The sequence below is a fragment of the Corylus avellana genome, chromosome ca2 (genome assembly GCF_901000735.1).
Source record: "Corylus avellana chromosome ca2, CavTom2PMs-1.0".
Lineage (NCBI taxonomy): Eukaryota > Viridiplantae > Streptophyta > Magnoliopsida > Fagales > Betulaceae > Corylus > Corylus avellana.
In genome coordinates this window covers 39005956-39019460 of record NC_081542.1, presented here as the reverse complement: position 1 = coordinate 39019460, position 13505 = coordinate 39005956, and the positions used below count along the sequence as shown (strand labels likewise).

At 35.1% G+C, this 13505-nt stretch overlaps 1 protein-coding gene across 3 annotated transcripts; it reads right to left on the bottom strand.

Moving 5' to 3' along the window:
- Window positions 1-466: 466 nt before the first annotated feature.
- On the bottom strand, window positions 467-8472 carry LOC132169136 (protein SCAR3). Of its 3 annotated transcripts, none has more exons than XM_059580219.1 (9): window positions 8064-8472; window positions 6234-6397; window positions 5445-5568; window positions 5122-5254; window positions 4599-4666; window positions 1942-4510; window positions 1723-1821; window positions 1084-1191; window positions 467-967 (listed from the first exon to the last, which is right to left on the bottom strand). In XM_059580219.1, exons 1-9 carry the CDS (start codon window positions 8216-8218, stop codon window positions 914-916), a joined length of 3474 nt encoding a protein of 1157 aa, XP_059436202.1. In that variant the 5' UTR covers window positions 8219-8472; the 3' UTR covers window positions 467-913. The 3 variants fall into 3 exon arrangements, with proteins under 3 accessions (XP_059436202.1, XP_059436201.1, XP_059436203.1); XM_059580218.1 differs by having other exon boundaries at window positions 1723-1827; window positions 8064-8471; XM_059580220.1 differs by lacking the exon at window positions 8064-8472 and having other exon boundaries at window positions 1723-1827; window positions 5445-5579; window positions 6234-6323.
- Window positions 8473-13505: the final 5033 nt, after the last annotated feature.

The window sequence follows — 13505 nt, the reverse complement described above, 5'->3', positions numbered from 1 at the left end:
TAATTTTTTATTTTTTTTTTTCCTCTTTCTTTGGCTATGGCCACTTACAATCAGGGCATATACGTAGAACAATGATTCCCAAGTTTCTTAAAAGTTCTTATTCTAGATTAGGAAAGCATTCTGATCAAAGATAAATAAAGAGGGAGGATCACCATAAATAAAAATAAAAGAAAGAAAAAGGAAAAACAATCGACAAGCATCACTGTGAAACCTATTTGTGTTCCACATTCCACTGCCATTACTTAGCGATGAAGCTCGGGTCATAAAGTCTTAAAGACATGTTCCAAAAGAATAATTTGACAAGAGCATGTCAACAAATATCACACCAGAAGAAAAGACAAATACACATACAAAAACTGATATATATATATATATATATATATATACAACTTTATTTGACAGCAGTTGAGAATAAATTTATCATAAAATATTAAGAAAAGGTGGACAGTGCAAAGAGAAACCAACAAATAAAAAAAACCCATGGAACCATCATATTTTCAGGCATTATGTATAAACTATTGCCTCAAATATGTAGATTACATTTTGTTCAACCTCAAGAGTTCATCTAATTGTTTACAACAGATTTAACAAGGAATCAATTAAATAATCACAATAAGATACAAAGAATCCTACAATTGATTACAAAAAGAAACTAGGATTATTCACATATGAGTACTGCTATTAAGTAGATTGCTATACAACTGCTATACAATTGAGATGACATGGCACACTGAAAATCAGCTATTGGTTTCTTTTTTACAAGTGTTAATCCAGGGACTGAACTTTACTTTCACATCAAGTTGTATGACAGTCGTATAACAGTTTACTAAATATCATTACTCTTCCCATATATATCGCAGGCTTACAAGAGAATTGTTTATCATAGACCCCACCAAGTCCTGAAAGGAATAAATTAAGCATCACTCCAAGCATCATCATCATCATCCCCATCATCACTCCCAACAGCCTGACAAGTTTCACTATTGTGAGTTTCATTGTGTTACGCATAGCAAGAGAGAGTGAACATAAAGAAAAGGGAAGTAGGGCAGTTGCGAAGAAAAGGGAAGTAGGGCAGTTGCGAACCTGGCGAATTGCATTTGCTTTCTCCAAAATTGCAGTGACTTTCACATTGGTAGTGGGTCCTGCCGTATTAGTTGGCTTTGTTGGCATCGTGCTTCTCAGATTAAATGACTGGGATTATATAGAAAGAGCACGAGTTAGCGAGAGCAAACTCCATCATTTTAACAATTCTGATTTTGATGATGACGATTGTATATAACAAAAAAAAAAAATTATTATTATTAAATGTACTTCCTCCGGTGAACTGGCAGGAGAAAGAAAAGCTGTAAATGTTTTTTATACTGGAAAAATAACCAAAGGAAGTGAAAGATATACTCCCCCTCCCTCCGGGGGTCACCTTAAAGTGAACATTTATCAGTATGATAGAGCTTTCAGATTGGAGATATACTCTTTTGAGTAAACCAAGCTTCATGATTTATTGTTTACATTGGCTATATTTAGAACTATCCAGTAGCCCATTTTCAGAATCTAGTGTTTGTAATTTATCAAGAGAGATCATGAAGCTTTATTCATAATTTTTAAATCATGGCAGAATTTATGCAGTAGAACTCATCATCTTCATATAAGGAAATTAGGGCAGAGTAAGTGGCAGCTAACTCTCACAATCACAAATTCTAATCACTAAAGAAAACAGCTACTTACTTTTGATCTGATTTGTTGTAGGAAATCTTCCCTATCATCCACCCCCTTGCCATTTGAAGCTTGATTAGCTTCTTTCTGCCCATTCAACTTCTGCTGGTCCTGATGCTACACAAATACAATTCTATGACTTCTGAGAGGCAGCTCACACTTTCACTACTTTTTATTGAATGCATAAATTGCTGATTGAAAAACAAAAAATGAACTACACATCTATAATACCTTGCTCTTATGTTCTATAGTAGCGGCCTCCTTATCAGCATGCTGTTGCTTTGCTGGGGCTGGCTTAGGCTGCTGAAACACGGTGGATCCCAAAAGTTTTAGATCAGATGCATGTGTAAGAGCTTCAGATACATCATCATGTTTATCTTCAGTCACATCCAAGTGGGGTGTCGATACACACCATTGTACTGGAGGGAGAGGTGGTGGTTGTGGGGTAGGCTGTCCAGAACATTCCAACTTAAGAAGATTAGAATCTCCATTTGTTTCTTGCTGAAGTACAGGGTTCACAGTATCAAAATTGGGAAGGTCAAGGAAAGGACCAGACAATGATGGTTCCACACCATTCCTGCTGTCCACATTTTTAGTTCCACCAACATCGCAGATGCCATTATTGGGCATTCCCTCAAGCTCCAGAGAGCTTACCATAGATTCTGCAGATGAAATTTCACATAGGGCATCATATAGTTCAAGATCCCTTCTTTCAGGAGTTTCGCCAGATTCCCACTGCTCAGAATTTGACTCAGAGTAATGGCTATGACAATCACTTGATTTGCAAGGTGATGATCTACAAAATGTGTCATCGTCGGACTCAAAGCCAAAGTCATTCAAAGGCATATCAGGCTCAGGGACCAACTGAAATGATGGAAACACGTCTCTTACGCCTTCAAAGCATTGATTCCCATCAGGAAATTTCAGTTTCAGTTTGGAAGTCTCAAAGCCATTCAGGGGATGGAAAGATATCTTCATATGTTCAAGTGGTGGTGAAGAAGTAAATGAATCTATGGGAGACCCATGTCCAAGCTGCTCTTCAAAAGTAGTCTCAGGAATTTTTTGATTCAATACTCCATAATGCCCACTACATTGCTCCAATCCACCACCATTCACAGAACTACCAAGTTCAGGATTGTCATCATGAACAAGTGAACCTTTTTTAGACAAACCATTTGCTAGTAACCTTCGGCTTAGTCCAAACACTAGAGATGAGGTTTCATCATTCCCACTACTGGCTTCAGCAGATATGGATTTGATATCTGGTGCGACTGGCACCGTAGTTTTTGGTGCCATTACACTAAACCTTTCACATTTGGCATCTGAATCAGCTTGTGAAAATCCCCGATCTGTCTTCTTGGTGGAGTCACCCTCTTCTTGATCATCCTGGCATGATGTGGAGCATACACAACTCGAATCCTTTTCAATGTTTCCAACTCTCTTGGCCAATATATCTTTCTCTCCTTCATGATCATCACCACCTTCAAGGATGCAACTGCGCGCTGAAGGGCCAACTGTCTCATCTTTACTTCTGTCTACTGAATCCTGAGCCACAGCACTTGGCATCGTGAAATCAGGAGGTTTTGATGGCTCAAGTCCCAACAGGCCACCGTTAGTCCAGAATGTAATCGAATGAACACCAGAAAAGTCACCAGGAGTTTCTTGAGACTCACAAAGATTGCTTATGATTTTATCCCTCGATGGATCCGTGAAATCAGAAATTTTGGAGGCAGAGGCTAATGGACCACTAATAACAGACTCTAAATTGGAACCATCAAAAACATCAGCACTTCCACCAAAATCATTGGCTACTGAATTGTCTAAATTAGAAGATAATTTAACAATTTGAGGCATTTCTTCAACTGAATGGTCTAAATCACTGACTACTATCTGTTCGTGCGAAAAACTCTCTGGGGAAAATGAGTTGGATATATTTGATGGAATTCCTTCAGTTGAGGAACTGCAGGATGCAGTATCAGATTCCAATTCTGGAGGACTATGGTCTGCACTATTCACATGAAGCTCATGGATTTCATCTATTCCTTCATCATTGATGCTGGAGGTATACCTCTCAACTTCTCTTTTTGTTTGACTGTCAAGATCATTTTCAGATTCTGATTCAATGGTATTGAGTGCATCCATGTAATTGTCCGGTTCACTTTCAATGTCATCAATCTGATTCCAGGTGGAGATCGACTCGAGACTGTTTTCAAGAAGGATATCTGTTTGATTAACATTTGTAAGGTCAACAGCTCTCCCTCCATGGCTATCTGCGTTAGACTTTGTCCAGACCATCTCTGGAGCTTCTTCACCATCACTTCGCTCACCCCTAGGCTCCACTATCTCTGCCTTTTCATCCCAGGTAACACAAGAACTGGAGGCAATTTGCTCTTGTAATGAATTGCTTGGAATGTTACAATCAACAGCCTTAGTTTGTTCTTCAGGAAAAACTGAATCAAGCGTTTCATTATGCTGCATCGACCGAGAAGAGGGTGATTCCTGTTGTTCAGGTTGCATGGAAGAACTTAGATGGAAAACACATTCGATATATCCTGAGCCAGTTCTTGAATCAAAAGAATTCGAATAGTCTCCAGGGTCAGATTTCAACGTCATGTCAACTGTGGAGGCAGTTTGAGAAGGAGAAGTTTGCCTATTAACACTATGAGAAATAACCGGCAGACCACTTGAATCAAAAGAATTTGAGTGGTCTCCCCGGTCAGAATTTGACTTCATCTCTACAGCTGAGGCAGTTTGCAAAGGAGAAGTCTGCCCATTAATAGTTGGTGAAGCAAACTGCAATCTGCATAGTCAGATATCAAATACCTTTTTAATTCATCAAAATAAATGGTGATATGCCCGAGTCAATTGAATGCATATAAATAAGGTACCTGCTACTGCCATTGGATATTGACACAGCACGCAATAATTGTCCATTCCCCTGTGATGACCTCTTTTTCTGTCCATTTTAACATTTCAATAAATACACAGTTCCAAATAACAGTAGCATTGAGGTACTCAAATTCTAATTATATGTTGCACAGGGAGAATAACAGGAAACCTAGTATACTCAGCCTAAAGAAATAAATTTCAGAGGTCATTTCATTTCATGATATTAGATAACCAACATAATTATGTATATATATCCATTTGAGATACTTCAGAAGCAATTTCACGAACTATGCTGGCAACTTACAGAGATTATCAAAAAAAAAAAACTTAACAGAGATTAAAGAAACTTATTTGTTTTTACAGTGACCATGGAGTATGGAGACAAATTCTCGATTCAAATGGATTTGAGAGTATATCATTAATTTGAGAGATGGTCTTTATAACTTTTTTTTTGGATAAGTAATCGAATCTTTATAATAATTAGATAGTGTCACTAAGTTTTTTCATTTTACAGGTACATACCTTGCGTCTACGAGTCTTCTTGTCAATTTGGATTTTTCTGGTAGTCACTTCACCAGAGGTACCTGATGGTTTTTTAAATAAGGTTGGATCTGAATATCTCTTTAAACAAGATCCTGGACCACCAGTATCAAATCTGAATGACAAAGCAGAAGGTTCCAATATTTAATAGTTAGGATCAAGCTTAAACCTTCACTAGGCGATATACTTGTCATTCATGTAATAAGGAAAACAGAGAAGACAATAATATATATATTTTTTTTTTGGATGAATAATAAAGACAAGAAAATTTCAACTGTTTTTTTTTTTTCAAGATAGTTATATACTTGTCAAGCAAGTGCAAACGAGGAGGATCACGGCATTCTTCATAGGAATCCATAATAAACCGAGGCAAGTCATTGTAGATGAAATGATTCTGTTCATTCCCGATGTGAGGATGCCATTCAGAACCTGCAAAGCAACTGCTTTACATAAATGACTTGAATTTATCTGGAAGATTAATGTAGTACTAAAAGAATGTTGACCATATTGCAAAAATATCTACAAAATAACTCCAAAAAAGAAAAATCAATGTGTAAGATGAAAATGAAGATTGAAGCCAACTACCTATGAACGACATGCAACTCCTTTATAACATGCAATAATGCCACATGGACTTGACTTTCACTATTTTTGTACATCAAGACTTTTAAGAATAATTGTTATGCAGTGTCCTGTGATACTACTGCATTATCCTTTTCTATGAAATATGTGATCAGGTGAGATTAAATATGGTGAATATTTTATGTCAATTTCCATCTCTTCTTCCTGATTTGAGTCTAAACTTTTCCCTCTAGGTGTTAGATCAATGGATGTCAGTCTCTTGTAAAGTCCCAACAAGGTATGAAAGAAGTGATTTAACTCTGCTGAAATGGTCTTCTTTGAATATATTTTCATTGGTTGACAGTACTTGACACATGACTCTATCTTCTGGACAAAGCTCAAACTGCTTAACAATAATTTCAAAATGATGCCATCTTCTGAACAGTAATTGACACGTGATACCATATCCTCTAGAATTGACAACATATAGAAAATTAAATCCATCAGATTAAAGCAAAGGTAAAGCGCCATACCGGCAGTATAAGCAAAATGTATGTGGCTTGTCTGGGCCAGTATAGCCTTCTCAAGGGGAGGAAGTGCAGCTTCAATGCGCTGGACACGAGCCTTCAGTTTATGGCTTCTTGAAGCTGTAGTCATCACTTGCTCCTGCAAGCCATGAAATACCTCTGCTGCAAATCTACATCATTTTGCAGATCTAGTCTCAGTTGCAATTGTTGTGTGATAGTTTAGACCAGAAAGAATGAATTTAAATATCTGAAAGAGTAGCTTGATCAAATTTAATCCCAGAAGCTCAGCATTATTCACACTATACAGAGCAGATGTTTCAGAGTATACAATGTATTTAAGTGTTTGTTTGATCCATGTGCAGTTGTCCAAGACATTATTATGTATTATCTTAAACTGTTGTTCAAGAGCATGATTTTCCATAACATGAATAACGATAAAAAAAGGAATCTGGAATCTCCGAAATGAAAATACAACACCTCAGACTTGCTTTGTTACTCCTCCACACCCTCTACCAAAAATAAAAGGGTTGGGGGAAGGGGGGGTGTTAAAAAGGAAGTCCAAATTCTACACTTTCCATATTTCACAACTTGACCAATGCATATTTAAATAACCATAAATAATCCCAGAACTCAAGTTGTAGGAGGAAGTGCATGGCGCACTTGCACAAAGTTTGTAGTATTAGACTGTCGCTAAGATTTTCAAGTTAGCATCTAATAGTTGAACAGTTTCAGAAGTGTGTTATAGATACAATTGGGGAAACTCCCCACAGTTGTTGGCAGTTCACTCTGATTGAGGAGCTGCCTTTTACCACCAGAAACAACAATCTCCAGCCAAAAATAGAAAATCCACCAATTCAATTAGTAGATCCACTAAGCTTAAAATAGATGCTGCTTTGCACATCCAAGCACCTAAAACTTAGCATTCCTAGACTTTATCTCGTTAGAGTTTCTAGGATGTCTAGGTGTGCCTACTCCACCAAACCACTTGACCAAGAAATGAAAATAAAATATTTGTTTCCCATAACTGCCTTCAACTAAATTGAAATGCCACTAAGCTCCATGATTTCAAACTTCACAGCATCCAACTGTCTCCGAAATAGCTAAAACCTAATGGCCTTGACAACAGGTAATGAAGGCTCCATGACCACAATAAATCTGACGCAGTGAACAAGAACCACCAAAAAATTTCAAAGAATACCAAGTGCTCCTGGGGCAAATTGAAACTCAACGAACTAAGATTGCTATTACCTAAAAGCTGTTTATGAACCTCCCTTGTTCTGCTACAACAGATAAGCACCAAATTGAAACTCAACGAACTAACCTAGATCTATTGCATGCAAGCAGCGTCACATAATCCACCAATCATTCAAAATTTTCAGGATCATAGTAAAAAATTTCATCAATCACACTCCCGTTCAGTAACATCTAGTTTATCAGAGGATCCAAAGCCAAAAAAATATCAAATTATTTTTAACTAGTACTTTTATCAACGTTAATTTTCCAAGAACACTAATTTTTGGATTTACCGTAACACTATTAACCGCAAGCTGTTGAAATCACTTAAAAACCAAAAAGGAAAATTATCTAGTAAGCAATTTTTTGTCCTATCCGTTCCCTCAGCTCTCGCAAGAACCATCCAGAAACTTCTAAACGAAGAAACGCAGAGAGTGCAACTTAAACCTCCGAAATGAAGGTTCTACACTCTTAAAAGAAGCAAGCTCCAGAAATTAATGAACTATAAACACAATCAACCACTTCAAAGGCCTCAAATTAGGTCATTCATTCAATGCAAGCAAAATTAAAAAGAAAGAGAAAGAGAGAGCGAGCTTATCATACTCCGCGAGATCGCCGAGCTGGCGCAAGATCCCGACGAGGCCAGCGACGGCCACGCCATCGAGCACCGCCTTGGGATCCTCTCTGTCCACCTCCTTGTAGAGCTCCGGCTGCCCGAGCGCATACTCGTTCCTCACCTCCAACCTCACCAGCGGCATTTCTCTCTCTCTCTCTCTCTCTCTCTCTCTCTCAGACTATGCGAGTGACATAAATGAATGAATCAGTGAGAAATAAATGGACTTATTACGAATTTATGAGCGCCAGAGAAAGACAATTCTTCTTCTCTTTTGTTGTTAACTAGTGAGAGAGAGAGAGAGAGAGATTAGGTGGGGAGATTGTAGCAGCTGAACTGCCGAGAGAGAGAGAGAGAGAGAGAGAGAGAGAGAGAAAGAGCGTGAATTACTGTTTTTTTGTGTTTTTGGGAAATGGAGGGGGGGGGGGGCATTGCCAACTCTGCAAGCCATTCCAGAATGGTTATAATTGCTCGTACAGTGAGCTGGAGTATTCCAAATTACTCAAACGCCCTTGCAATTTGTTGCGAATGACTTGTTGACCGGGTTGTTCTGGAAATGGTTGACCTCCGTGGACTCCTGTGTTTGGCAGCCGATGTAATTCCGTGGATTGGCAGAGGAGAGTTCGGGCATTTCATAGTGATAAAGACAAAAAAACTTTTTCTTTGTTTTTTTTTGGGTCGTATATCATTTTCGGGTTTTGAAATGAGAGAGTGAGATTGAGAATGAAGAAAGAATTAAAAAAAAAAAGGTGATATGTTTGATGTTTCCGAGTGTCGGAACAAAAGAAATTGGGGCCGATGACAATAATGTTGAAGAAAATGATGTTTCTGTATATGAAAATTTTGGGAAAATGATAATAATATTAAAGGGAGGAAGTGATAATCGAGGAAATTGATTTCCCATTTGACCCTTTAGTGGGGTAGCTTAGCTATAGCCTTTCAGCCAATGGAAGGCCTTGGCCCATAAATTGTAGTACTAATAAATGCTCATAATTGATTAATTTAATCTTGAATCAGATCTTGTATATTTTCTGTACGTCACATACCTCTTTAATAATAGACTAATAGTCCTTCCAAAGGGAAGAAAATAAAAAAAGAATTATACTTTAATTAATCTCCCGCGTCAGCGCAATATGAGGAATAAAAAAAAAAAAAAAAACTAGGATATCTTTGTGAATTGAACTTACCATTTTTTTTTCTTTTTTAATAATAATACTTCTTCTTTATTCATTTCATAAAATACAACATATTATTCTAATAAAACAGCATCATAAATAGAATGAGAAATTTCTTTTAATCCAAATGTAATTTCTAGATATGTAGTATATTCTAGCAAATCACGTTATGGCCACTGCCTCGTCCCTTTGAACTTTCTCAACCAGACAGTGATTCCCTTGCCTTTTCATTTTCATTAGAAGGGCATTCCTAAACACAATCTCATTCGCTGTCTCTACTATCAGTGACAATTCTTCTATATGTTTGATAATTTCTCCGCCATTAGTCAGTAATTTGCTCCCATAAATAAACCAAAGAGAAAAAGAAAGATAGACCAGAGATTTAGGGTCACTACTCTGAAAGTTTCATGTAAACAAAACTTTAGAAAACGACTAAAGGGAATCAAAACTAAAAACAAAATAGAAAAAGGGTTACTCCATCGTTCGCTATTGAAAGCAAATTTAGAGAGAAGACAACACAAAAAACGCTGCAAAGTTTGATCTTCACCTAACTCACCACTGCATTATTCAGACAAAAAGGAAAAGTTGAGGCGAGAGGAAGAAACAAAACTCCTAAAATGATTCTCTGAGCGGCTAAGAACTACTATAGTTTGTAGACTCTTTCCTCCCCTATATTTGTATGCAATTTCAGATAAGATGTAGTAAGATTTGAGCCATTCTACAATTAGGATGCATATGTGCTAAGAGAAACCCATAAAATTAAAATGAACAAACTATAACTATTAAGATTCACCAAATCTTGCTATTACTTGTTTCACGACTTTTTATCGATTTAAACTCTTAAAATTATTGATAGTTTAATATAAAATTAGTAAAACCACTTTCGTGTTCAAACTTTATCTTCGCCATTTAGTTATGCGGCTGGAAACAAGAGCTATGAAGAGAAGGTTGTTGAAAGATGATTCGATTCCAAAGATGTAGAACAAGAAGGGCCACATCTTTGTCAGTAGGTAGGGTTGACTACTAAACCGTATTAAGGTTTGGTGGACGATTGAGTGTTTGACTTAGAGGAGCAAGTAAGCCAGAATCTTAGTTTGCTTTCACTTCAACCAATACAATAATTAGTAAAATAATTAGCACGAAAATCATTGCCCTATTATTTACATAATAATAATACTAATAATAATAATTTTTGGCATCTCGAAGGAGCTGTGTGATTTGTGAGGCAGAGTCCAGAGTCATTTAGTACATTTACTACCTAATCTACTAGCAACTACCAACAACTAATTAATAAAATAAAGTTTTAATTAATTATATAATTAAACTGTCTTTGATAATTGATTGTACAACCTCAGCATTCGCCCACCAGACTCCACTCAGCTGCTACTGTTACTGCCTCCCCTCTCAAGACTCCCTAGTGGGGTACTCACCTTGCGTTGCGTCTCAACCAGGCTGTTATCAATTTCACACAGTTGCACCATATTTTCATGATAAAGACTTTTAAATTCGACACAAATTTAATATAAAAATAATAAATTAGGTTTAAAGAATTTGATTTATTTAATTATATTAGTCAGATTATAATTTATTTATATAATTTTAGAAGAAAGTATATTTTGACCTCTCGAAGTATTACTCATTTTGTAATTATACCTCCAAAGTTTTAAAAATGATATCAAGACCCCACGTACTACCATGTCATTTCAAATTAGACATTTTTGCATTTTTCTCTCTAAAATACGCTTGAAGTTATTAAAAAATAAAATTAAAAATATATAACAAAATAATCATTTGAAAAGAAAAAATTAAAGGGGTTTTTTTTTTTTTTTTTTTTTGAAATGGTTATTTTTTAATAACTTCAATGATATTTTGGAAAGAAAAATATAAAAATGCCTAATTTGATATACAATGGCAGTTCAAAAGGTCCTAAAGTCATTTTGCAATTATGAATCCAAAGTTTTAAAAATGATATCGAGACCCCACGTACTACCATCTCATATCAAATTAGACATTTTTTTTTTCATTTTTCTCACCAAAATGCCTTTGAAGTTATTAAAAAAAATAACCATCTAAAGAATTAAACAAAAAAAAAAAAAACTGAGAAGCCCCTTTAATTTTTTTTTTTTTTTCAAATGGTTATTTTGTTATATATTTTTAATTTTATTTTTAATTACTTCAAATGTATTTTGGGAAGAAAAATGTAAAAGTGTCTAATTTGACACACAATGGTAGTTCGGGAGGTGTTAATATCACTTATTAAAGTTTAGAGGCATAAATACAAAATGAACGATAATTCAAAGAATTTTTTTTTTTTTTCACAAATTTCTTCTTCATTGATGATTTGTAGATCAAACAGTCAAACAAGAGCAGTTTGCTCCCTGATTACAATATCATAGATACAATTTAGAATTTCTTCAATCAAAACCCTATCCATGACATACTTGGTGGCTTCTCTAATCAAACCATGAGCTGCTAAATTTGCGTTTATTTTAACATGTTCAATCTTGCATAATATCAACAAATGCATACGTTCTTGAATACCATCTACAATATGCCCAAAATTGCTCCAATTTTTTTTTTTTTTACTCTAACTGCGTTAACAATTTGCAAGGCTTCCTCCTCAATAACATCATAAAATTTCATCTCCCTACTAAATTTCACCGCCTATAATGCTGCTAGAGCTTCCAGAACAATAGGTTCAACAAGATAATTAAAAGATTTAAAGTGTCATGTAAACCCAAGACAAAATTTTACCGCAGAAAATAGGAGGTTGAAGGTAGCATGGCAGACCAAGTGCATTATTGGATCAAAGCATGCTATTACTATTGTCTTTTTAGACATCGATCTACTTCCATTATTAAAGCTTTTGTTAGCTAAAAATTACACTGATAAACAAAAGTGTGGCAGACCAAGTACATGATGACACCCAACAAATGCTCTCTCTCTCTCTCTCTCTCTCTCTCTCTCTATATATATATATTGGGTTTGGATAGACCACTATATTAGTTTATTTTAATTAAATTCATCATCAATGCCAGTAGCAGAAAAAGAAGTTCATCATCAATGCTTGGTGCTGGCTATTTATAAAATTTGTTTCATATTCAAGAGTTTATAATCCCAGTTTTTAAGGGTTTGGATCGACCACTACACTGATGGTGTTATTAAATGGCAAGTTTTATCATAAGCCTATTAAAAGTATGTTTTTTTATATGTACCAGGAGAGAGTTCACATGTTCAAATGTTAAAATGGGACAAAATAAGAGGAATTTCAATTGGAGCAAAGAGTAACGAGAGCATCACTTTTTTCTGATGAATCTTTTTGTCATTTCACATCTCTTTTTTTTTTTTTTTTATGAATTTCAAAAAATGAATATAGTTTCGTGATATTTAATGTATCTTTTTCTAAATCTGTTTGTACAATAAATAAAAAATCTGCCTCAGCAAAATCAAAAGTCAATATTTAAACAATTATAACAGAAAAAAAAAAAAAAAAAAAAAAAAAAAATCTCGTACTAAATTTTTGCACTCCAAACACACATAATGAATGAATAATTATTGCAATACTTCTTGAAAGTTATGATAATTATTATATAAAATATAATACATATTCCTTAAATAATACCTTCATATTTTTTAATAAAAAATTTCTTTTAAAACATAGCATTATGCATATGCATTTTTGGGAATAGAATATTCTCCATTTCAAAATCTATTTTATTGTCCAAATTTTGTTGTGTTACATCTTCTAAGGAAAGAATTTTCCTTCAAACTGGGTTGGAAAAATTTTTCTTCAACCTATTCTATAAGAATGATATGTGTCCTCCACATGTAAGAAGCACGTGCTTTTTTTAATTACAAAGACAAAGTTAGAAATAATTTTATTCAAGAAGCATATACTTCTCACATGCTATTTAAAAAACATGTATTTCTCATATGAAAAGTGATGCATGTCATTTTTTATAAAATAAGTTGAAGGATTTGAAGGAAAACTCTGTCCTGCTTCTAATGTACGTGGTGCTAAATGATGTGACAACATATACTCCACTAAACCTGTATTTTCATTGATCAACTATTAATTATTTGTATTTCTATACTCATAATAAATGCTTAAGAGTAATGATATATTGTCCATAAGGAGTAGCTCAATCAGTTAGGAATGACGCTTCATGAAGTGAAGGTTACTAATTCGAATCATTCCCTTGTGCAAACGTGTCAATAATAATAATAATGCTATATGGACATAAATTTTCTACAAAA